This window comes from Phascolarctos cinereus, unplaced genomic scaffold (assembly GCF_003287225.1).
Source record: "Phascolarctos cinereus isolate Bilbo 61053 unplaced genomic scaffold, phaCin_HiC Scaffold_726;HRSCAF=1367, whole genome shotgun sequence".
NCBI lineage: Eukaryota > Metazoa > Chordata > Mammalia > Diprotodontia > Phascolarctidae > Phascolarctos > Phascolarctos cinereus.
The window spans coordinates 130,588,568-130,612,545 of record NW_027556098.1 but is presented as its reverse complement, the minus strand read 5'-3'; the positions used below and the strand labels follow the sequence as shown (position 1 = coordinate 130,612,545).

The 23,978-nt window shown below is 39.8% G+C and overlaps 1 protein-coding gene across 1 annotated transcript in view; it reads right to left on the bottom strand.

The window, feature by feature from the left end:
* Nucleotides 1-354: 354 nt before the first annotated feature.
* SPSB4 (splA/ryanodine receptor domain and SOCS box containing 4) overlaps nucleotides 355-23,978 on the bottom strand; it is a 144,947-nt gene continuing 121,323 nt past the window's right edge. The window contains exon 3 of the mRNA XM_020986143.2: nucleotides 355-1,962. Within this exon, the coding sequence (XP_020841802.1) occupies nucleotides 1,835-1,962 (128 nt within the window). The 3' untranslated portion in view covers nucleotides 355-1,834. The remainder of the gene's footprint in view (nucleotides 1,963-23,978) is intronic.

Genomic DNA, 23,978 nt, shown 5'->3' with positions numbered 1-23,978 from the left:
CCTCTCAGTTTTGACATTCTATAATTATATACCAAAAAAAATGTTTCTGACTCATAATCAGAAGGGAATGCACTTTGAATTATTTTCCTAGTAGCAGGGATGGTTTTACACTATGTAACTGATATGAAATCTTATCCTCATCTTTGTGAATGAGGTCAAGCATTAGCAAGTTTGGCTTGGATTATGGGCAACGGATGGGAGTTAAGACATTGAGATTTTGTGTAGACACCAAATGGAGCGAAACTAACTGTTTTGAAAGGGGGCCAACCCCTTTATTATTATCACTGGGCTCAACAAGCTAAGCTAACCAAAATGCCTCTTCCAGTGCCATACCCACAGAAGGAACAACTGACAGACTGAACAGCAGACTTTATTAGAAACGCTTCTCACTCATCAGTAAATTCACATTAAAAATGCCAAAGGCAGCTCCATCTGAATATTTGACATCCCGCCATTACAACAATTTCCAGTTAAAAACTAGACCAGGCAGATAATTTGAAACATGTAAGAAATGCAAATAGGAAGCAGCATCTTAAAAATATATATAATATGTATATTATATATATATGGACTGAGCTTGGAAAATGAAGGATGATACATACCTTAAACATTTCATCCTTCTAGTTACAAGAGGCCCAAGGTTCCCAAACAGATAAATAAACAATAGAACACACATTCTTTTAGCATATGTTAGAAATTGGAGGCTGAGAATTTAGAATTCACTTAAAGTAAAAATAATACTTTACTTTAATAAAGATATGTGATTGTAAGGCTGGCCCTATATTTAAGTCGGCAGGTCACTGGCCTTGGGGATGTGATTTGAGAGTCATAGAGATGGCCCATCCTCCTACTCTTGCCTCCAAATATCGACCCCAACAGCTGCCAAAGCTGAAATTCCACCATTTTTTCCTTTGGGTTCAGCATTGCCCCACTCAGGTTTCTTTTTAGAATCCAAACTTCCCCCGGGGGGATGAAAATAATGAGGATGAGTTTATTAGCTCCTTCCTCTTTGACTGGTGTGAGGGGGTTGCAAGAGAAGAAGTAGGTAGGGGACTAGTATTTAAATAGGGGGAGGGGTGGTTCAAAAGGGAGAAATAAAGGGAAAGAAGAGTATGAGGGGGGAGGGCTGCCAAAAATAATTTGCCACCTTAATGATTTTGTGGAGGCTAGCCCTTTCAGTCCCTAGAGAGGAACCACACTCTAGTCTCTAAATGGTGACCAGTACTCCTTACAAATTATGCAGAGCTCGGAAGAAGCTGGCCTGTGCTTGGGAATAACTAGAACACTGGCACTTAGCTGCTTTCATCATCCATTATTCAAAGGCAATTGTTTTTCTTTTTTTGTTCCTGCTCTGTACAATCACCCTCAATATATTTGAAACCAGGGCACAGGATAGAAAGTCTTCTGCCCAAATGTTTTATTCATTCTTTTGAATTAAAAATATGCTTTTTAATCAATACACTGATAGCTTCCCTGTCTTGGTTGGTTAGGCAAAGCCTCAAGGCAGGGAGCTAACTGGTTTCTCTAAGCTCCCTATTGAGGTGCCCAGCTTTAGAGGTCACCTTTGAGGATGGCAAACACTGTTGGCAACTTACATTTATTTCCAAAGTCAGTTAACAAATCCCAATTGTTCACATTATCTAACAGCTCCCACACTGTCCTGTTGAACTGATTTAAGGGGGAGATACCCCATATACATATATAGATATATATATATTTTAAAAAATTAAATTATGGTCAAGTGTCCACTGAGACTTTGCTTCTGATGTAAACAATTCATTGTGCCGGGTGCATTGCTTTAGTCTATTTTGAGTCCAGAAGGGCTTCAGGCTTCTTACTGGTACTGGAGATAGTTTTTCAGAGACTGAGGCAAAGGCAGCGATTCTATTTCATGCAGGCGTTCCCGACTGAGGGCAAATCGAATTGATCTTCGGCACAGGTCCATTAGGGGCAGGGGCTCCGCTGAAACATAAAAGTGAGAGAGATTCAATATCACCAGCGGCATAGCAGGCACTTAGATATATTACCACTGCCTATGGGAGAGGAGAGATGCAGTAAGCCAATTTAAGAATGATAAGGCTGAAGGGAAGAGAGCTTGGAGAGTTAGAAGAGATCGGGAAAGTTCATTCTTATGCCATGCTTATTGCTGTCTCCTTGTGCCTTTGCTGATGTCATACATAGGAGCACAGAATCACAGATACAGAGCCAGAAAGGACTTCACAGTTTATATAACCCAACATGCTCATTTTCACAGTTGAGAACCTGAGATCTAGAGAGGGGACATGCCACTTGTCACTTAAATTACAATTAAATATATGAGCCAGGATTTTAACCCAGGCCTTCTGATTATAAATCTGCTTCATCATTCATTACACTCTAGCCTTTTAAAAAAATTGTATTCATCTATTTTAATGTGTAACACCTTTATTTCCAACACCACCATTGTCCCCACTCAGTAAGCCAACCACTGTAACAACAAAAGGAAAAGCAGTTTAGCAAAGGCAATGAACAAGTCAACTGAGTCCAAAAGTATATTCAATAATTTACACCTGTGTTCCCCAACCCCTACAGGGAGGTACAACTCTTAACTTTTCCAGGGCTAAGACACTTGGTCAGTATAGTTACAAAGCATTTGGTTTCTTTCTTTCCTTTTTTTTTTTGGGGGGGGGGAGATATTGTTTTTTCCAACCACTTTATTGTCATCTTGTACATATTATATAGGAAGGGGCAGCTGGGTGGCCCAGTAGACGGAGTACAGGGCCTGGAGTTAGGAAGACTCATCTTTCTGAGTTCAAATCTGGCCTCAGATAATTCCTAGCTGTGTGATCCTGAGCAAATCACTTAACTCTATTTGCCACAGTTTCCTCATCTGTAAGATGAGCTGGAGAAGAAAATAGGAAACTTCTCCAGTACTTTTGCCAAGAAAACCCCAAATGGGGTCAAGAAGAGTTGGACAACTGAAGAATGACTGAAGAACCACTGAAATATATTATAGGATCATAGAGTTGACCCTCAGAGGCCATCTACTCTACAGATGTTTAAACAGATGGAGGTTAAATGACTTGCCCAACGTCAGAGGTAGTTAATCACTGGAGGTAGAATTTGAACCTAATGTCTTCTGATTACAGAATTAGTACTTGTTCCATTGTACTATAATGACTTGCACGTATTTTTAGTTCCACTTATTTCAACCTGCTTCAGTTCTTATAAGTATTCCCCTGCTTCTCTGAATTTTTTGTATTGGTCATTTTTTTTAAGGCATAGTTCATTCTTTTACATTCGAGTACTATAGTTTTAACCATTCTATTGATGGACATCTATTCATTTTCTCTTTCATTGCTACCACAAAAAATGCTGTTAAGACATATTTGGATGTATATAGGACCTCTCCTTGGGGTATATGCTTAGCAATAGGATCCTTGGATCAATAAGTATAGATATTTTAGTTACTTTTAATGCATAATTACAAATCGGCTTTTAAGGATGGTTGGGCCAAGTCAAAAGTATATTAGTGTGCCCATCTTTCCATATCTCTTTCCACACAGAGAAGGAAACGGCAAAGCACTCCAGTATCTTTGCAAGAAAACCCCAAATGGGGTCAGGAATAGTCAGACATGACATGACATGAAACGATTCAAGAACAACAATCTTCCACAGCCTCTCTACTATTGGGTATTTCCATTTTTAGTTACCCATGCTCTCCTATTCTCTCTCTCTCTCTTTTTTTCTGGTGAGGCAATCGGGGTTAAGTGACTTGCCCAGGGTCACACAGCTAGTGTTATGTGTCTAAGGCTGGATTTGAACTCAGGTCCTCCTGATTCCAAGGCCAGAGCTCTATCCACTGTGCCACCTAGCTGCCCCCTCTCCTTTTTAATCAAGATCCTACTTCTTCTTTAGTGTCCAGGTATAGGAATAAGAACACTGAATTTGGTGTCCAGTTCTGGTTCTGCTCCTTTCTATGTGTAAATAGGACTTTGACTTAACTGGGTCAGAATTTCAGATTCCTCATCTATAAAATGAATGGTTATACTACACAGTCTCTAATGTTTTTATGTCTAAATCCTGAAATCTAGTAAGTCTCACTGTTTCCATGAAGGCTTCTTTGACTTCACTAGCCAAATCCTTTAATATTTACATTCTTCCCAAATTAGTGTTCATTAGGTTGCTAATCCAGCATTCCTTTTTATGTGCCTTTTAAACTAGGTTACAAATTCCTTGAGGTCAGGAATGATGATTATTTGTTATAAAACCAGTAAGATTGCAGCATCTTACATCACATCTAAATGTGGTTAAACCACAAAAGACAGATACTAAAAAATAGGAATTGTCGTGTAATGGAAAGAGTATTGAATTTGAAGTCAAAAGAGTTGGGTTCACATCTTGACTCTACCACTTGCTAGCCATGTAATGTTGGGCAAGTCCCAAGCCTTTTTGAAGCCTTTAGTTTCCTCATCTATCAAATTTTGGGGATAATATCATTTTAAGAATTAATACATCAAGACCCTTTCACATTTATTATTTCATTTGGTTGTCAGAGGAAGTATTTCATACAGTCAAGTGAATTGCCCAAGGTCACATAGTGAGTTAGTAGAATTGGCTCTCCCACCTCTCCCTTTTTTCCCATTTCCATGCCCCCAAACTAGGCTAGGATCTTCATCTCACGCCTAGATTACTCTAACAGCTTCCTATCTGACCTGTTTCCATATTCCTCCTCCTAACCTATAATTCCCATTTCTCCCAGATTAAGTGCCCCAAAGCACATCTTTCATCTTGGCACTCCCTACAACCCCTCAAAAGGCCAAGAGTAAATAAAACTCACCATTGGGTATTCAAAGCCCTCCACAAACTGGACTTCAACTACCTTTATTGAAAACAACTGTCAGTAACGACAACAACAATGATCACTGACAACAAACATTTCTATGGCACTTTAAGGTTTGCAAATAAATGCTTTGCGTGTTATCTCAATCCTTCTATAATTCAGTGATACTGGCCTCCTTGCTGTTCTTCTCATACCATATGTTATCTCCCAACTCTGGGCATTTTCACTGACTATCCTCCATGCCTGGAATGTTTTCTCTCTTTTTCTCTTCCTCCTGGCTTCTCTGGATCCCTTCAAGTCTAACCTAAAATCCTACCTTCTATAAGAGGCCATTCCCCTATGCCCAAAAGGCAATCAAACTGTTTATACTTTTTGATCCAGCAATACCACTAGTAGGTCTGTATCCCAAAGAGATCATAAAAAAGAGAAAGGAACTTACATGTACAAAAATATTTGTAGCAGCTCTTTTTGTGGTGGAAAAGAATTAGATATTGAGGGGATGCCCATCAACTGGGGAATGGCTGAACAAGTTGTGGTATGTGAATATAATGGAATACTATTATGCTATAAGAAATGATGAGCAAGCAGATTTCAGAAAAACCTGGAAAGACTTACATGAACTGATGCATAATGAAGTGAGCAACACCTGGAGAATATTGTACACAGTAATAGCAACATTGTGTGATGATCAACTATGACTGACTTAGCTCTTCTCAGCAATACAATGATCCAAGACAATTCCAAAAGGCTCATGACAGAAAATGCTATCCACATCTAGAGAAAGAACTGATGGAGTCTGAATGCAGATTAAAGTATACAATTTTCACTTTATTTTTTGTATTTTTCCTCTTGCAAACTGTATTTTTTTGCAAACTGTTTCTTCTTTCATAACATGATTAATATGGAAATATGCTTTACATGATTGCTCATATTTAACTTACACATCAAATTGCTTACTGCCTTAGGGAGAGGGGAGGGAAGGAAGGAAAGAAATTTTAGAACTCAAAATTTTATAAAAAAGTGAATGTTAAAAATTGTCTTTACATATAATTGGGGAAAAATACTATTTTTAAAAAACAGGTTATTCCCAATACCCCTTAATGTTAGTGCCTTCCTTCTGAGATGATGTCCAGTTAATTCCATATATATCTTGTGTGCATATTGTCTCCCCTATTAGGCTATGAGCTTCTTGAGGGTAGGGGATGTCTTTTGCCTTTCTTTGTATTACCAGCATTTAAAACAGTGCCTGGAATATATAGGTACTTATTAAATGCTTATTTATAGCACTTTGGGTTTGCAAAGTGTTTTACATACATTATCTCTTTTCAGCCTGCTCTGAAATCTGTGAGGTAAGTACTAGAGTTATAATTTTTTTTTTATATAAGGAAACTGAGGTTAAGTGAGTTTGAGTGACCTTCCTGCCCATGGTCACACAGCTAATAATGCTGGGGAGGGAGAGGATTTCTTTTATGACTTCATCTGAATACCTCTCTCCCCTTTTAAGTTAACATATCCCACATTGACTGTGCCACTGAATTAAGTTTAAAAGCAAGTTTTTGATGAGTATCTTCTATGTACTATACAGAGCTATCCACAATGGCAATACCATGAAGTAGGGGAGACAAAATATAAGCAAACATTATATAACAACAATACATTTAAATAACAGTTAAAGGCATGAGATGTCACTGGAATGTATGTTTTTTGATCTATTAATTTTTTTTTGTTTTTGCTTTCAGGCAATTGGGGTTAAATGACTTGCCCAGGGTCACACAGCTAGTACATGTCAAGTATTTGGTCTGAGGTCAGATTTGAACTCAGGTCCTCCTGACTTCAGGGCTGGTGCTCTATCCACTGTGCCACCTACCTGCACCCCTGATCTATTAATTTTTAAAAATTATTTTATTTTCCCCCAATTACGCACAAAAACAATATTTAACATTTTTTAAAAATTGAGTTCTAAATTCTCTCCCTCCTTCTTTTCCTTCCCCCCTTCTGAGATGGTAAGCAATCTCATACAGGTTATACATGTGCAATCATGTAAAACATATTTCCATATTAGTCATTTTGTATAAGAAAACTTGAACAGAAAGAAAGAAAGAAAAAGAAAGTGAAAAATAGTATGCTTCATTCTGTATTCAGACTCCATTGGTTCTTTCTCTGGAAGTAGATAGCATTTTCCATTCCTAAGTTCTTTGGGACTGTCTTAGATCATTGTATTGCTAAGAAGAGCTTAGTCATTTACAGTTGATCATCTTACAATATTGCTGTTACTGTGCACTGGTTCTGCTCATTTCACTCTGTATCAGTTCAGGAAAGTCTTTCTTTTCTTTTTTTTTAGTGAGGCGATTGGGGTTAAGTGACTTGCCCAGGGTCACACAGCTAGTAAATGTCAAGTATTTGGTCTGAGGCCGGATTTGAACTCCGGTCCTTCTGACTTCAGGGCTGGTGCTCTATCCACTGCACCACCCAGCTGCCCCTCCAAGTTTTTCTTAAATCATTCTGCTCATCATTTCTTACGGCACAATAATATTCCATTACAATCCTATACCACAGCTTGTTCAGCGATTCCTCAGTTGATGGGCATCCCCTCAATTTCCAATTCTTAGCCAGCAAGAATGTACATGATTAATTGCTAAATCAATCTGGTTAGGCTAAGATATATAACAATAACTAAAACAATTAACATTTATATAGTGCTTTCAGTGCCAGGCCCTGCACTAAGTGCTTTACAATTGTTATCTCATTTGATCTCCACAACAACCCTGAGAAGTAGGTGCCATTATCACCCCCATTTTGCAGATTAGGAAACTGAGGCAAGCAGAAGTTAAGAGAACTTGCTGGTAGTCACACAACTAGTATCCGAGACGGGATTTGTACTAAAGTCTTCCTGACTCTGAGCTGTGCACTTTACCCACTGTGCCACTAAGTAGTGGAGAGTATTTATATTCCAGGCAAGAACAGCAAGAATGAGCAAGAGGGTAGAAGCTTTGGGATATAAAAGTTGAAGGTCTGATTGGTGTACAATGAGGATGAAGCAGAGGATTTATATAGATGAGAGATAAGGCTGGAGACACAGGATACAACATAGGCCCTTCCCTCAAGTAACTTACTAGATATTCTACCATGCCAAATACAATACATAATTTTTTTTTTTTGCTCAGGCAATTGAAGTTAAGTGACTTGCCCAGAGTCACACTGCTAGTGAGTGTTGCGTGTTTGAGGCCGGATTTGAATTCTGGTCCTCCTGACTCTAGGGCCAGTGCTCTGTCCACTGCGACACCTAGCTTTGCCCCAGTATGTAATTTTAAAAAGCATAAGGAAGGATCCCACCAAAGCACTCTAGTTCAGCCTCGTTGTGCAGGGTCATGAAATGCCAAGCCAAGGAGTCTGACTTTTATCCCGTAAGCTGGGGTTTCCCAAACTTTTCACAGTGATGAAATCTTGGCCAAATTCTTCTAGTAAAATCCTCTAAAATTATTACATTTAATGCCTAGTATCAAATAACATAAGGTTCATTAAAAAAAATGAGGGTGCTTCATGTTTCACTGGAATAGAGTTTCTGTCTCTGAGTGAGAGAGAAAATAAAAGCTAGTTATTAATTCGGGGGGAAAACAGTTTAAAAAAAAGGAAAGAAACATTGCTGGTGGGGAGGAGCAAACAGAAGGTGCCAAACTATTCTATGGGCTCTTTGTAGCCAAATTCCTAGAAAAAGCTGTCTGTATTTGTGGTCTCCACTTCCTCTCCTCTCATTCACTTTTCAACCTTTTTGTGGTTTAGTTTCTGAACTCATAATTCACAGCTTTCTCTAAAGTTACCAGTGATCTCTTAATTGTCAAATTCAATAGTCTTTTCTCAATCCCTGCTCTTCTCAAACTTTCTAGTTATTGAGAGACATTGCTGGCCACCCTTTTCCTCTTTATCTCTTTGTGACACAGCTCTCTCCTGTTCCTCCTCCTACCTGCCTTACCATTCCTTCTCAGTCTCCTTTGCTGGCTGGCCAAACATTGCACACCCCTTAATGGTAGTTGTTCTGTAAGGTTCTGTCTTAGGCCTTCTTCTCTTCTCTTCTCTTCTCTTCTCTTCTCTTCTCATCTTTCTAACCTTATCAGCTCCCATGGGTTCCATCTCTCTGAAGATAACTCACTTCTTCACATATCCATATCTGTAGCCCTCTTTCTCTACATCCAACCCAAGGCTTTTCTCCAAGTACGGTCCTACATCACCAGTTCTCAGTTTTTCTGATACATTTGATATTGCTGACCATCCTTTCCTCCTCGGCACTGTCTCTTCTCTAAGACTTTTAAAGTACCAATTAGATTCCCAGGTCTCCTGATTCTCAGTCCCTGGTTCTTCCAATAGACCATGCTGCTTCTCTGCACAGTCTGTTTCCAGAGTCTCCCTGTCTTACCCTCTCATTTTTGTCAAAAATAAGACACGACTCTGCTTAACTACTCAATTAGCACAACTATATATCAGCCAAACAACTACTGAGAAACCAGAGGGAGGTAAAAGTTAACTGCTTTCATTCTAAGTTCTCCTGCAGTCATTAAAATTAATCTAGAGCTAAAAAAAAACAGTTAGAAACACGTCTTTAGTTTTAAATGTGAAACATAAATCATCTCTCTTGCTCCTGAAGGGACTTCTAAATGGCAAAAGCTTAACAACAGAAGCGAATGAAAAAAGCCCTTAAGCTCTTATAACAGCTGCAAAACTTCAAGAATTCAGCCTGTTTTTCTAAGGCAAAATGTTAGCTGATTTCCTCTCTTCCCTTCGTCCTGGAACTCCCTTCAGAACTGAAGTCTTGAGACTGAGATGGGAGCAATCTGATCGGAAGGAGAGCATTTGACTTCTCTATCAGGGGTGCCATTCTACAAAACAATTTTCCTGCCAGGTATTAAAGTGGGAGAAAGCCCTGGATTTAGGGCTACAAGGTGTGCTTTCAGATTCTGGCTCTGCTACTTATTTCAGTTTTCTCAGCTGTAAAATAAAGAGATTAGAATAGATTATGTCTAAAAACCCTGCTAGCTTTTATGATGTTATTAATAAATACAAAATATATAAAACCTTAAAAGCATCTAATCCAATCAGATGAAGAAACCAAGATCCAAGGAATTTAACGTGATTTACTCAACATCACACAGTAAATGATGGATCTGGGATTGGAACCTAGGTCTTGATTTCAAATCCAGCTCTCATTCCACTCTGTGTCTTGGAAAGAAAGAAAGTGGGGTATGACAAAGGCAAGGAAAGGAGGTTAAGAACATATGAAAGGATCATAAGATCATAGACGCAAAGCTGGAGGTGAACCCAGAAGCCATTTAAGTCTAATCCTTTCATTTTACAGATGAGGAAACTGAGATTCAGAGTAAGAGTCAGGGATGGAATTGGCAACTAGGTCCTGACTCTGAACTCAGCCCTAGACTCACTGATCCATAGAGATAAAGCAAGTGGAGCTGGAGTGGGTAGAGAAAGGACTTTAGGCAGATGGAAAAGGATGATATGGCAAATGTAAGTGTTCAGCAACAGAATCTGCTATATAGTTACTCACACAAAAAGCAAAAATCAACAATGGATGGCCTGCCTTTCCCTGGACTTGGCATGGTTTGTCTTTGTATATCTGGGTATACACCACTCCTACCCCCTCTATTTCCATTCAGTTATTAGAGCTTCCAAAGGCCAATACTATTCTCTTGTCAAATTATATTAAACTATATATCAGATACATTCATACTATAGCCAGAGTCAATATAAAATGGGTCCTGAAGGCAGAGCCAATACCCATGAAAACTGTGAAGTTGATGAAATCAATCTTTTGGCCTTCAGCCTCCTGTGACCTTTCATCACCCCCTCCCACCTTGGCAAGTCAGTGAACATCTTCCTTCTCTACTCTTCCCTGCCCCCCCACCCCAAAAGAACTGTTTGTTCTTTGTTCTCAAAGAGGACCATGACATCAGGGAGGACTTTATGCAAGAAAATTGGATTTGAGTAAGGGAGGACTGTGCAAAGTCATCAGCCTCACTTTTTCCTCCAGAGCCATCTAGGTATAGTGACCAGATATGGAGATAGCCCAGGATGCAGTGGGGAAACCTTGGCCTTTTCAAGCTAAGGTCTTTAACAGGTCTCAATTTGACCGAGGCAATGTCCATTCAGTGATTAAGGCTTAATAAGAAATGAGGCATAAAGCTCCAGCCTTGGAGTCAAGAGGACCTGAGTTCAAATCAGGCCTCAGACACTTGATACTTACTAGATGTGTGACCCTGGGCAAGTCACTTAACCCTGATTGCCTCACCAAAAAGAAAAAAAAAGAAAAGAAAAGAAATGAGGCAAAGAATAGCCTCTTTAAAAAAAAAAGATCTGGGAGGGGAAGACCCTGGCTAAAACAGAAACAATTGCTGTTTCATTCATTCTGAGCCAGTCAGGGTCCAAAGAATAACCAACTATACCTTGGCCTGGAGATCAGTAGTATTTCCGCATTGGGAGTTTCTGGAACTAGCAAAATCAGGTCTGTACAAAACCAAAATAAAACAAAAAAAAAAATAAGAGACTGAGGTAGGCCCTGGGGATGCAAAGGCAAAACAGTCCCTATACTCACTGAGGTTGAATTCCCAGGATGGGAAGCGGGGATAGGGGAGAAGAGAAGAGATACATGTGAACAGATAATTAAATAAAAGACAATTTGAGGAGGCAGACTGTGCCAACAATTAAGAGCTCAGGAAAGGGTTCCTGTGTGAGGTGGCACCAGAGCTGAACCTTGAAGGAAATGATAATTTCGAATCCCATGATGAACACAAAATAACATGCAGGGAGACTTCTCATCCATTTTCTCTGCTTTCCAAATTGGCTGCTTGGTTTCTTTAATGATAACCCACACTGTACCCCTATCCCACTCACTACCCACCTAGCAAGTCCTGCTATCAGATCCTTAAATGACTGATGACAGGATCTGGCATCAGAGGACCTGAGTTCTAATCCTGCCTTTGACACCATACTGTATGATCTAGGGCACACTTAACCACTCTGTTTTCTCAACTATGAAATTGGGAGGTGAGGTGGGGCTTGGACTTAATGGCCTTTAAGAACCATTCAGGCTCTAAATATATGATTCTGTGACATCCCTCTAGGGAGATCTGCATTTTAATACTAACTAAAGATTTAAGATAAAAGGGGAGAAAAGAACCAGTGATAGAATTTCAGGTATCACCCTGAATTTTGGAAGAGGATTTTTTTGTTGTTGGGGGGAATATCCAGCCCACGTTCATCTGAAATCATACCATACAGCTTAGCAAAGCGTCAGGCACGTAGTAGGTAGGTACTTAATAAATGTTTACTGACTGACATAGGCAAGCCTAACACTTGTACTACTAGGATTCCATCTCTTAGCTTATTATTAGCACTGGCCTTTAGCACTAGAATGTCTGTAGATGCCTCTTCTAGGCATGGTAGAGTAATGAAAAAAGCAATGAATCTACAATCAGAAGATTAGAATAGATTGTATTAGATCAGAATCTTCCAATTCCACTCACCAGCTGTGTGACTTAGAGCAATATCACTCACCTCTTTGGGTCTCAGTTTCTCCATCTGTAAAATGAGGGGTTTGGACTGAATGGTCTGTAAAGGCCCCACCAGCTCTAACATTCCATGAAACTAGAATCTGGTTTTCTAGAGCACCTAATACCATATGGGCCTGTAGGAGGAAGCAGGCTGCTAAACGAATTTATAGGATCACAGATTTAGAGGTAGGAGGACCCTTAGATAGGGGCCATCAAGTTTAACTACTTTTTAGAGATGTGGAGGCACAGAGAGTATAAGTGAGTGACCAAAGTAGTAAGTGGCAAAGCTGGGCATCTGACTCTAAAACCACATGAGCTATGCTTCCTCAAACTAATGTGGGCAAATGTGGAAGGCCATCCTTCCCAGGCTATTATAAACTTACAAATCACTTATAGACATTATTAGGACTCAGGAACCTAACAGGCTATTCTCATGCCTCACCCCAATCTTCCCATTCTGAGCCTGGCATGTAGAAGACATCCTGCCAACTTTTGGAAGGGATCTGCTGTCTCCATTCCAAAAATTATGTGGGAGAATTCAGAGTTAGATCCCTCAGTACAACAGGCATGTTTTCACAGGAAACCTAAGGTTTCCTTTTAGGCTGCAGACTCCAAGTGTCTGTCAGAATCTCAAGGAGGCAGCTGCCTTCCAAGGACCTGTCTTCTCCTTTTTTTTTGTGAGCATGCAGACATCTCTTTGCACTCAGACAAAATCAAAACCACTCTCCAGTTAATGGGCCTTAGTTCAGCAACAGCTAGAATGGAGTTGGACACAAGATGAGTTCTTTTCTCTATATTTTTGTAACTAATTCAAATTAATCTTTCTTTTTTTTTCTTTTGGTTAGGCAATGGGGTTAAGTGATTTGCCCAGGGTCACACAGCTAGTAAGTGTTATGTGCCTGAGGCTGCATTTGAACTCAGGTCCTGCAGAATCCAGGGCCAGTGCTCTATCCACTGCCACCTAGCTACCCCCAAATTAATCTTTCTTGATACTTGGTCATACAGCAAGTACTTATCAGAATTAGGATTACAACTTTCAGCTCCAGCACACTATCTGTTTCCTCAAACTATTGGATAGACATTAGTTGCTCAGTTTGTATCTCTATGTAAAGTGCCTTGGTGGGATGAAGAGATGGAAAAGACAAGGTCTCTGTAGTCCAGGAACTTACAGTTTAGATGGAGAAGCCAGACAAATATGTGAAATGGATATTAAAAAGGAAATAAATAACTCAGTGCCAAATGACTGGTACAGAACATAAATGCTGGGAGTGGTGGTGGTGGTGGTGGTCAAGGAAGGCTTCATAGAGGAGACAGAACTAGAACTGAGCTCTGAAAGATGGACAGAATTGGACCTAAGATAGATTTAGACATGGCAGGGGTGTCAGACATCATTTAGTCCAACCTCTTCATCTTACAGATGAGGAAACTGAGGCCCAGAAGGTGGTGACTTGTCCATTGACTTTCAGGAATCCATGAAAGAAGAGACTTCTAGGTGGAGAAAGCTAAGTTGAGAATAATGAAGACACATGCAAGGTATTCAGGCAGCTAGATGGTGCAGCGGATAGAGTGCTGGGCCTGAAGTCAGTTCAAATCTGGCCTCAGACACGTACCAGCTGTGTGACCCTGGGCAAGTCACTTAACCCTGTTAGCCTCAGTTTCCTCATCTGCAAATGAGCTGGAGAAGGAAATGGCAAGCCACTTCAGTATCTTTACCAAGAACACCTCAAATGGAGTTACCAAGAGTTGAACATGACTGAAAATGGCTGAACTACAACAACATGCTAAGTATAGTGAGAAGACCAGCCCTTATGAGTTCCAGTAGAAATGTAAGAAGCCCTCTTCATTCTCAAAAATCAAGCTGGGCCATACCCAACCTCAGCTTAAGATTACCTCAGAGAAAATAAAACTCTTCATCTGTTACCTTCTCTAATTTCCTTTTTGCTACAAAACCTGCACATTAGTTTCAGAGGGCATGGACTATGTCCTGACATACTGTAGGACTTCAGTAACTATTTTCTGGTAATGACTAACTCTTTTGATTGAATCCTATCCATCCTTAAAGGCTTACATCATATTGTACTTCATTCACCTCCCTAGTCCAAAGATTCTTCCTCCTTTGTTTAATCTTCTAGAACACCTATTGTCTGCACCATGCACTTATCAATTAACTTTTCATGTCTGTATATCATAGCCAGGGGTGGCATGCTTTGGTGCTGGGGTGGGGAACCTCTGGCCTTTTACATCCTTAGGTGCAGACTTTTGATTGAATCTAAATTTTACAGAACAAAAATGTAAAATCTGGATTCAGTCACAAGGCGGTACTTAAGGATTTAGAAGGTCACAGGTTCCCCACCCTTGCTTTAGTGGATAAGGGGATGGTGGTCTCAGAGGCAAGAAGAACTGACCTCAAGTCCTACTTCTGACACAAATGGGCTGTGTCACTGAACCTCTCATTTCTGCAAGAGGACCAGTGACATCGGCAGGGTGATGTCTTCACTTGCAAGTGAATTGGATTTAAGTGAGGCAGAGCTGTGCAGAGTCACCAACCTCACTGTCTCCTCCAGAGCCATCGGAGTCCAGTGGCAAGACAAAGGTCAAGATGGCCTTGGGTGTAGTGGGAGACCTTGGCCTTTTTAAGCTAAGGTCTTTCCCAGGTCCTCTCGTTCCCTTAGACCAAAGTTGTAGAGGGGGGTGCCAACCTGCACTCATAGTGAAAGCTCCTCACCTAAATAAATTAAATTCCTATGTTTGGTGGAAAAAAAAAAGCAAGTTTCCCTCCTATCATTAGAGCCTTTCTGCCACGTTAGATGGAGGTCTTCTACAATGTCATAGACTTCTACTTCTATACTTCATATACTTCTACTGTGAGCTCCAGCTACAGATGTGAGGTGCTGAAAGGAGACAACACATTGTTACTTACCACCCATGTAACCTCAGGGAAATCACTTAACTTCTACGGACTTCAGTTTTTTTCTTTTATCTGAAAAATAAGGGGGTGGGGGCAGCTAGGTGGCACAGTGGATAGAACACCGGCCCTAAAGTCAGGAAGACCTGAGTTCAAATCCGACCTCAAACCAAATACTAAACACTTACTAGCTGTGTGACCCTGAGCAAGTCACTTCACCCCAAATGCCTAAAAGCAAAAACAAAAAAAAAATAAAATAAAAAAATAAGAGGGTGGGACTAGATGGTCTCTAAGGTCCCTTCAAGTTCTAAAACCAACGAATTCAGTCGATCCTGTCTCAGTATTTATATGGGAAAAGGGACACCATGTTGCAAACATGGATCCTCCATAAAATCAGATTCACAGGTCGCTGGGGCTGAAGTGGGGTGAGAAGTTGGGGAATGGAATAGATAACTTCTGAGGTCTCTTCTAATTTGAGGATCCTATTTCCTTAGAGATCATCTTTTGATAGCTGAAAAGTCTGAATGAAAACAAATGCTTGTTATATTGAAGTGGAGGCTCCCATTAAATGAGCTACTAAGTACAATGCACTGTGCTAGGTACTAACTAGCAAGCGATTTCCAAGGTTGCACTGCCAGGCAGGGACAAAGGTCTCCTTAATCCTAGCCCATTGTTCCTTTGACTATATCACACTGTAAACACAGCTGAAGGAATTATTTAGAGATCAAAAATCCAGTGTGGTAGCAATAAGGTAGATCATTGATGGGCTGCAGCCAGGTTGGTCAAGTTACTTAGTGGGACCTCAGTTTTCTCATCTGCAGAATAAAGAGATAGGACTAAATGATCACTCAGGTCCTTCCTACTCTAAATCATGATCCTATGATCCTTGAACTTGTGACTATTTATCTCTATGCTGTTGCGTGATCTCAAGATGTCAAGATGATTTAAAGGTTGCCTAATAGAAGAAGAAGTATGTGTGGAAAGTATGGAAGTATGGGGGAAAAGCAATGTTACTAAAAGACTAAAAAGCTGGGTTCTTATCCTTTGGAGCTTCAGTTTCCCTATCTGTAAAATGGGAAAAATAATACTTCTCCATTAAGTCACTGTAAGGATCAAAGGAGAAATCTATATGAAGGTACCTTGAAAAGAAAAAAAGTTTCATTGATCCTGGAGGGGACTTGTGGGCTGACCAAGTGTGCTCCTGTTGGATGGCTATAGCAGCCCCTCCCCTTGGAAATGCTGGAGACCCACAGGCTAAGTTTCTTTCCAAGTTCTCTCTCTCTTTTTTTTTTTAATATTTCTATTTTTTATGAGTCTAGTTTAGAAAAATGCCTAGCAGATGTCAAAAGTTCATCCCTGATTGCTTCAAGGAACAAATCTCTCTTAGCTCCTTGTAACTCCTGGATGTTTCTAGTTAAGTTTTCTAGTTTCTAGTTAAGGGCTTACACACACACACACACACACACACACACACACACACTCCAGCAGTAATCATTTACTGTCCTGCTTATATGAAGATAGCAGTCCTGTCTCACCAAACAGCATTAGAGTTTAGACATGCTTTTTCAGTTGTAGACATGAACTGCCTGAAACCCACGCAACGTTTCATAACATTAGAAACTAATTCAGATTGGATGGAACCTAGTCCCAATTCTCTCATTTTACCAGTGAGAAAACTGAAGCCTTGAGAGAAATTAAAAAGCTTAATGTAAAAATAAAAAACAAACAAGAACTAGTTAGTGGCACATAATGGGCTAGAATTCCTGGCCTTTGGTCACTGGGGCCAAGAAGAAATGTTCTGAGATAAGAAATGAACTGAATAGTTCCCAGCTTGCATCTCTGCAATGCTTATTGAACCTAGATTAGCTAATAGCTAGCACTTATATAACACTTCAATATAATCAAGCACTCCACACAAGTTATTTCATTTGATCCTCAAAACAATCCCGTGAGGTAGGTGCTGTTGTTATCCCCATTTTACAGATCAGGAAACCAAGGCTGAAAGAGGTCAAGTGTCTTGCCCAGGGCCACACATCTAGCAAGTGTCTGAGCCTGGATTTGAATTCAAATCTTCTTGATTACAAGTACAATATAATTCACCTAGCTCTCTCTGGAGACTAGCTTCCCAGTAAAGAAACTTTCATCCAAGGCAGATCAACAACTTAAAACACTTGGAGAGTTGTCCTGGACATTGAGGGGTTAATCATGTATGGTGAGGTGACTAAAATTAAAATGCTTTATTATTAAATTCAACAAAAACTTATTCAGTGCTTAATGTGTGCTCAGGACCCTGTGCTGTGAGAAGGAATGAATACACTCCCTGTTCTCAGGAAACTTATCTAAATATAAGAGCTGGAACAAAAGTATACAAATGAAAAGTTAAGTAGTTGTATAAAACAACAGGGCAATAGATGTCACAGACAGCAGAATGTCTAGTAAGTCACTGGTCATTTCCATTAGCATTAAGAGTTTGGAGAGAGAGGTTTCTACGCACTATAAAGGGCAGGAAGGCCTCAACAAGAAGGCAAGACTTGAGCTAGCACTGAAGGATGGGTACAGTCATTATACAAATAACTACTATAATTACTATTGGGTAGTTCATGAGTGCCAAAATGCCTTGGGTTTCTTATTGCACTTACTTAACCACTGATTCATTTTGGCATCATCAAAGCAGAGGGAGGGAATTTTGCTTTCTGAATTATTCATTTGGAGATCCCTGAGGTCCCTCCCCTGCTTCCAAAGGGGTCAGACTTTTCATACAACTTGCTTTATTGATGTACCTTTTTGCTTTATGAAAGGAGGGGTATACATTATTGATTGCTGCCAACCAGCTGTTGGTGGAAATCGACGAAGCCTGGCTTCCCTAGGGTTGGGGGAAGCATTAGTGATCTGAGGTCTATTTTATGAACACAGGCTATAAATAGATATGTCATTTTGGTTGTCTTTTCTATTTCCTAAGCAGAAGCCAATCTTCACAAAACTTATTTTTTTAAAAAGGCAAAAGCAATTGTGCAATGTTTTAAGCCACATTTAGATTCCTTCCTCTGAGTGGCTCAGGCAGAAAAGGGTCCTTGGAGTGTGATCAATCCTAGCCTCAGTCATTTCTAGCTTTATTTCTTTCCTTAAAAAAAATTAAGTGAATAAAATCTATTTTCTCTAGGTTCCACCTCCCTCAGTTGGGAGAAGAAATGAAAAACAAAACCCTTCTGACAGATGTGAATAGTCAAGCAAAACAAATTCCTGCATTGGTAGCGTTCAAAAAAATAAATGACTTTGCACTCAGAATCTATCACTTTTCTGTCAAGAGGTAGATACCATGTTTTATTATGGATCCTCTGCCTAGCTTTGTTTCTACAAACTTGAAATATTTTCAGATCTTAGGAGATAACAGCTGATACCCCATGTTATGTCCTGGGAAGTTTAGCCATGATGAATGATGGGGTCTTCTAGTAAAGCATTCCTATATTGCAGGGGCTCGTTACCCTTATTATGTCATGGAGCCCTTTGGCAGTCTAGTGAAGCCTTTGATCCCTTTCCCAGAGTAATGTTTTCAGATGTATAACAGAAAATACCTAGGATTACAAAAGTAACCAATTATATGATTAATAATGCAAAGTATGTTCCATGTGCTATCTTATTTGATTTGAGCTTTACAACAATCCTATGAGACAAGTACTACTATTATTCCCATTTTACAGATGAAGAAATTGATGCTGGATCACATACCTAGCAATTGTCTGAGGCTGTATTTGAACTCAGATTGCCCTGGTTCCAAGTTTAACCTTAACTACTGAGCCACTTAGTCACCTACATTGACAGCTATGTGGTTGTTCTTCCCTTCCTCCTTACTTTTCCCATATTTTGGACTTCCACATCTTTTGGGATATTTGTGGAAGATAGGACCTATGGGCAATCCAACAGCTATTTAAAGTGGAGTTTGTAAGTCTGGGGATTAGCTTTCTGAAAGGGGCTACAAAGCAACGTGGGTTAGAGAGGGAATCAGGGTCCTGGGAGGAAGACAGTCCCTGCTGTAATACAAGGACAAAGCAGATCTGATACTATATACTAAATACTATATACTTTATACTAAATATATATACTAAATAAATACTATATACTTTATACTAAAGTAAATAAGCTTTGATAAAGTAGTACCTTTCATAATTTATAACTCCCATTGGCCAGAGTATAGAATGGGGCATGTAATCAATCAGTACTTTAATACTAAGTAATGAAAAAGAAGATGTTGAAGATGATGATAACCTTTACGGCAATAATGAACTCGATGGAGACAGTGGTGGTGAGTGAAAATTAAGATCCATGTAATGAAGAAAAGGCTCTGAAAGGCAATGGGGTATAGTGATTAAGGCACTGAACTTGCGAGTCTGTAAGATCTGAGTTCAAATCCTTCCTTAGATAATTATAGGTGTATGATCTTGATTGAATTAAGTCACTGAACCCTCCTCAGACTTCCATCTCCTCATTTGTAAAATGAAGGTGTTAGATTCAATGACCTTTAAAGTACCTCTTAGCTTTAAACCTATGACCCTAAAAACATCTTGATTTGTGAGCCAAGAATAGTCCAGAGCATGACTATAAAGTAATGTGACTTATTTTTCAAAATGAAACAAAAACCCAGAATTTTTCCTTCAAATGAGCATTGTTTTCTTCAATATAGGCTAGGTTGTACATTTATTCCTAAGGTGCTGGTTTTTGGACACTACATTTGATGAATGCCTCCTCAGGTATGACCTTCAGAGCCTGTGCCATATTCTATCAAATATCCCCGGGGTGACAAATGTTTGTCCTATAGGAGCTAGTTTGACTTTTGAAAATAGCCAAAAAAAAGGTCCCAAGTCTAAGAAGGGGGGATCAAGCTGTGCAATCCCATCTCTGCTTGCGTTTTTAATGAATAAACAACATATGATGACATAATGTATGCTGCTTGTTTAAGAATTACAGTTAGGTCCCCATTAGTATGAATAATGAATCCTTTAAAGTGATCACATATTTTCAAAGTTATAATTATGTAAAATATGGCAACTGGTTCCAGCCTAATGGAACTATGGAGTGGGAATTTGAATAATGCGATCACTTGAGGGGTTGAGGGGATTCATTATTTGCACTAATCTGAACCAAGCTGCAGTCACTTTATTCTGCAATTACCTTTTATATAATGTGGCTAGGTATATGATCCCATGCCTTAGGTCAAAAAGAAATCTAATCAAACCGAAGAGAAATTGGAAAGCTGACTGGGGTATGTAAATAATACTTTCTCTATTACTACATAATACAGGGGAAATGTATCTAAGTCCCATGAGGAGGGAACAAGTTGCAACATTTGAGCATACAGGGTTTCTGGTATCTACCATTTATCCTTAGGGGAATAATCACATATTAAGAGGCAGAAAAGGAGAGAAAAGCAAAGAAAGAAGACAGTTTAATTAAACTGTGAGATGATGGAAGTCTCTCATACGATGAAGTAATTGTGCACACACCAATTTATATAGGAGGAAAGATGAGACAGAAAAAGATCTGGCTTTAGATTCAGAGGATGTGAGTTTAAACCCTGCCTTGGATGCTCATTTTGTATGTGACATTGTGCAAGTTGCTTAACCCCCATAAGCTTCAACTTTCTCATCTATAAAATAATTAATAATAATATTTATATAGAGCTTAACCATGTGTAAGCCACTGTGTTAGGCCCTTTATAAGTCTTATCTCATTTGATGCTCATAATAACCCTGAGAGGCAGATGCTATCATTATCCCAGTTTTACAGATGAGGAAACTGAGGCAAAAGAAACTTATTTAGCTAGGGTCACACAGCTAGTAAGTGCTTGAGGCCATATCTGAACTCAGATCTTCCTGACTCAAGACCCAGAGCTCTATCTTCTGAGCCATTTAACTGTTTCCACATCTGTATAGGATTTAAAATTTCCAAGGCACTAATACATACCCTCTCATTTGATCCTGATGCCATGCTGGTGAAGAAGACAGAAGAAATAGTGTTACCCCTATTTGACAGATGGAAAAGCTAAGGCACGGAGCACCTACAATCCATTCTTGACTATAATAACTAACATTTACATAGTGTTTTAAGGTTTACAAAGCACTTTACCCATATTATGTCACTTGATCCACAAGCACCTTGTGAGGTCTTTATTCTCAACTCCACTTTACACTTGGGGAAACTGAGGCTGACAGAGGTTAAGTGACTTTCCCAAGGTTACAAATATCACATAGCTAGTAAGTTTCAGGTAGATTTTTAACTCATGCCTTCCTTAAGTTTCAGGTGGATTTTTAACATGCATCCAATTCTGGTGCTTTATCCATTACACCACTTAGAGTATCACATATTCCTTGTATCAATCTGATGAAAGTGCCAGATTCAAGATCAAGCAGAAAGTCACATGCTTCCAGGGATGAATTCAGAAAAGAGGCAGCCAGGTGTAGTAGATAAAGTGTAGGGCTCAGAGTCAGAAGATCTTCCTTTAAGACCCACTTCTAATACTGATTAGCTGGCTGACTTTTGTGACCTTGGGCAAATCACTTTCTCTCCTTGGGTTTTCTCATCTCTGAGGGACTTGGATTAGATGTTATCTGGGAAACCTTAGGCAACTTCCTAGGAAGCATCTACTATTTGCTATGATGACACAGGGAGTTTCCCTGCTAAAGAAACCACATATTCTAGTATTTAAGCTTTCCAAAGTTAGTTTTGACAAGGTCATGCTATATCATGCAGCCAGTTAAGCATTTATTTTCTAGGTGCCAAGCATCGTGCTAAGTGCTGGAGAGACAAAGAAAGAAAGGCAGAAACAGGGTCTTTGCTTTCAAGGAGCTAACATTCTAATATGGGGAGATGACCTTCAAACAGCTGTATAGGTAGAAGATATGTACAGAATATATAGAAGGTAATTTCAGAGGGAAAGTACTAGCTGCAAGAGCATCAGAAAAAACCTCCTGCAGAAGGAAGAATTTAAAGGTAAGTCTTAAAGGGCATAAAGTCAGGAGGTGGAATAAGGGCAGTGGTGGGCAGCTAGGTGGCGCAATGGATAGAGCACTGGCCCTGGATTCAGGAGGACCTGAGTTCAAATCTGGCGTCAGACACATTACATTTACTAGTTGTGTGACCCTAGGTAAGTCACTTAACCCCACTGCCTAGCCCAAAAAGAAAAAAAAAGGGCAGTGACTCTAGATCAGAGAGTATATGGAAGAAGCACAGTTATCCCTTCCACATGTTGGTGATTAGGGGAATTGTGCCTCCGTGATCTGGAAAATTTGAGTAAAATTTTTTGGCCCTCACATCATACCAGAGAAGAAGTCTGAATTACTATGGTATTAAAAGATAAAATATGTTGATATTATATAATACTATACATATATTTTATGCATTTCTGAGTTTCTAAACTTTTTCTGTGTCACCTGCTGGCCTTTGAGTATTGTCTGCTTCCACAAAACTTCCAAAAAATTCTCATTTAATTTCTAATGGTGACCTGTGATATATCGAAACCTTGATGGGGAAAGTCGAGATGTGGAAGGGATAGGCGTAAGGCGCAAGTAGACTAGAAGGGTAGGACGGGACCAGGTTGCAAAGAACTTTCATCTGTTAGCCTGGTATGAAATACTGTCTATAAGGAGTAGCACGTATGTTTTAAATACTTTATGTAGATCTAACTCTGTATTATGACAACATGACATAACTGAAAAAAACATTGGACCACGAGTCATGCAATCAATTATAGAATTTTGGAACAGGAATGAACCCTAGAGATAGAGTTAGCTCAACCCAACCTTGTCTCACAGATGGAATTGTCTTGTCCAAGGTTACACGGCTAGTTAGTGTCAGAGCTGGGACAGGAATTTAGGTCTCCTGACTCCTGGTCCAGAATGCCTTCCACTTTAAAAAATTGCTTCTCAGGAAGTCTGGATTTTAGTTTTAACCCTATCATCAATTTGTTGCATGTTTCTAGGCCTGCCTCACAGGGCTGTTGTAAGAATCAAATGAGATGTTGCATGACACAAATACAAGACATTGTTAGGAATACAGACAATTTTTGCTTTATATAAGTGGACTATTGGCAGACCTCTATGTAAAGCAATTTTTACTTACCACAAATTTGTCCACGTACATGGGGGAAAAGGAGGGAAGCAGAAAGGGGGCCATGACAGGCTCAGGGTTCAAGGACACATGAGGGGTAGGGATAGAGAAGAGCAGGAGGAGGAATACATGGGGCTGGGCTAGAAGGGAGTGGGAGTGGAAGTGTGTGTGTGTGTGTGTGTGTGTGTGTGTGTGTAGATATGTGAGGGCTGGACACTGACAAGAGAGGAAGGGCAGCATGGGTGGGGACAGACATGTGATACTGAGGAGCAGATGGATGGAAGAGAAGACAGGTTAGGGCTTGGACACATGGGCAGCACTGAGGTCCCCCTCTGTGGTGGCCACCTCAGTGGGAATCTCTCCATGATTCTCTTCATGAATCCATTTTTCTGCTTTTACATGGTAGGTTTCTTTTTAGGGCTATTTTTTGGGGTGGAGAGAAGAGGCCCAGAACACCAAGTCAAGGGACAGGAACAGAGAGACCCCTGTAAAGAGTACCATAAAGTTAACATAGGTGTTTTTTTGGAATGTAGCTTTCTTTCAGAATTCTTTATGTAAAGGTGAATTTATGTGAAGTGAGAGCTGTCTGTGCTGGCTA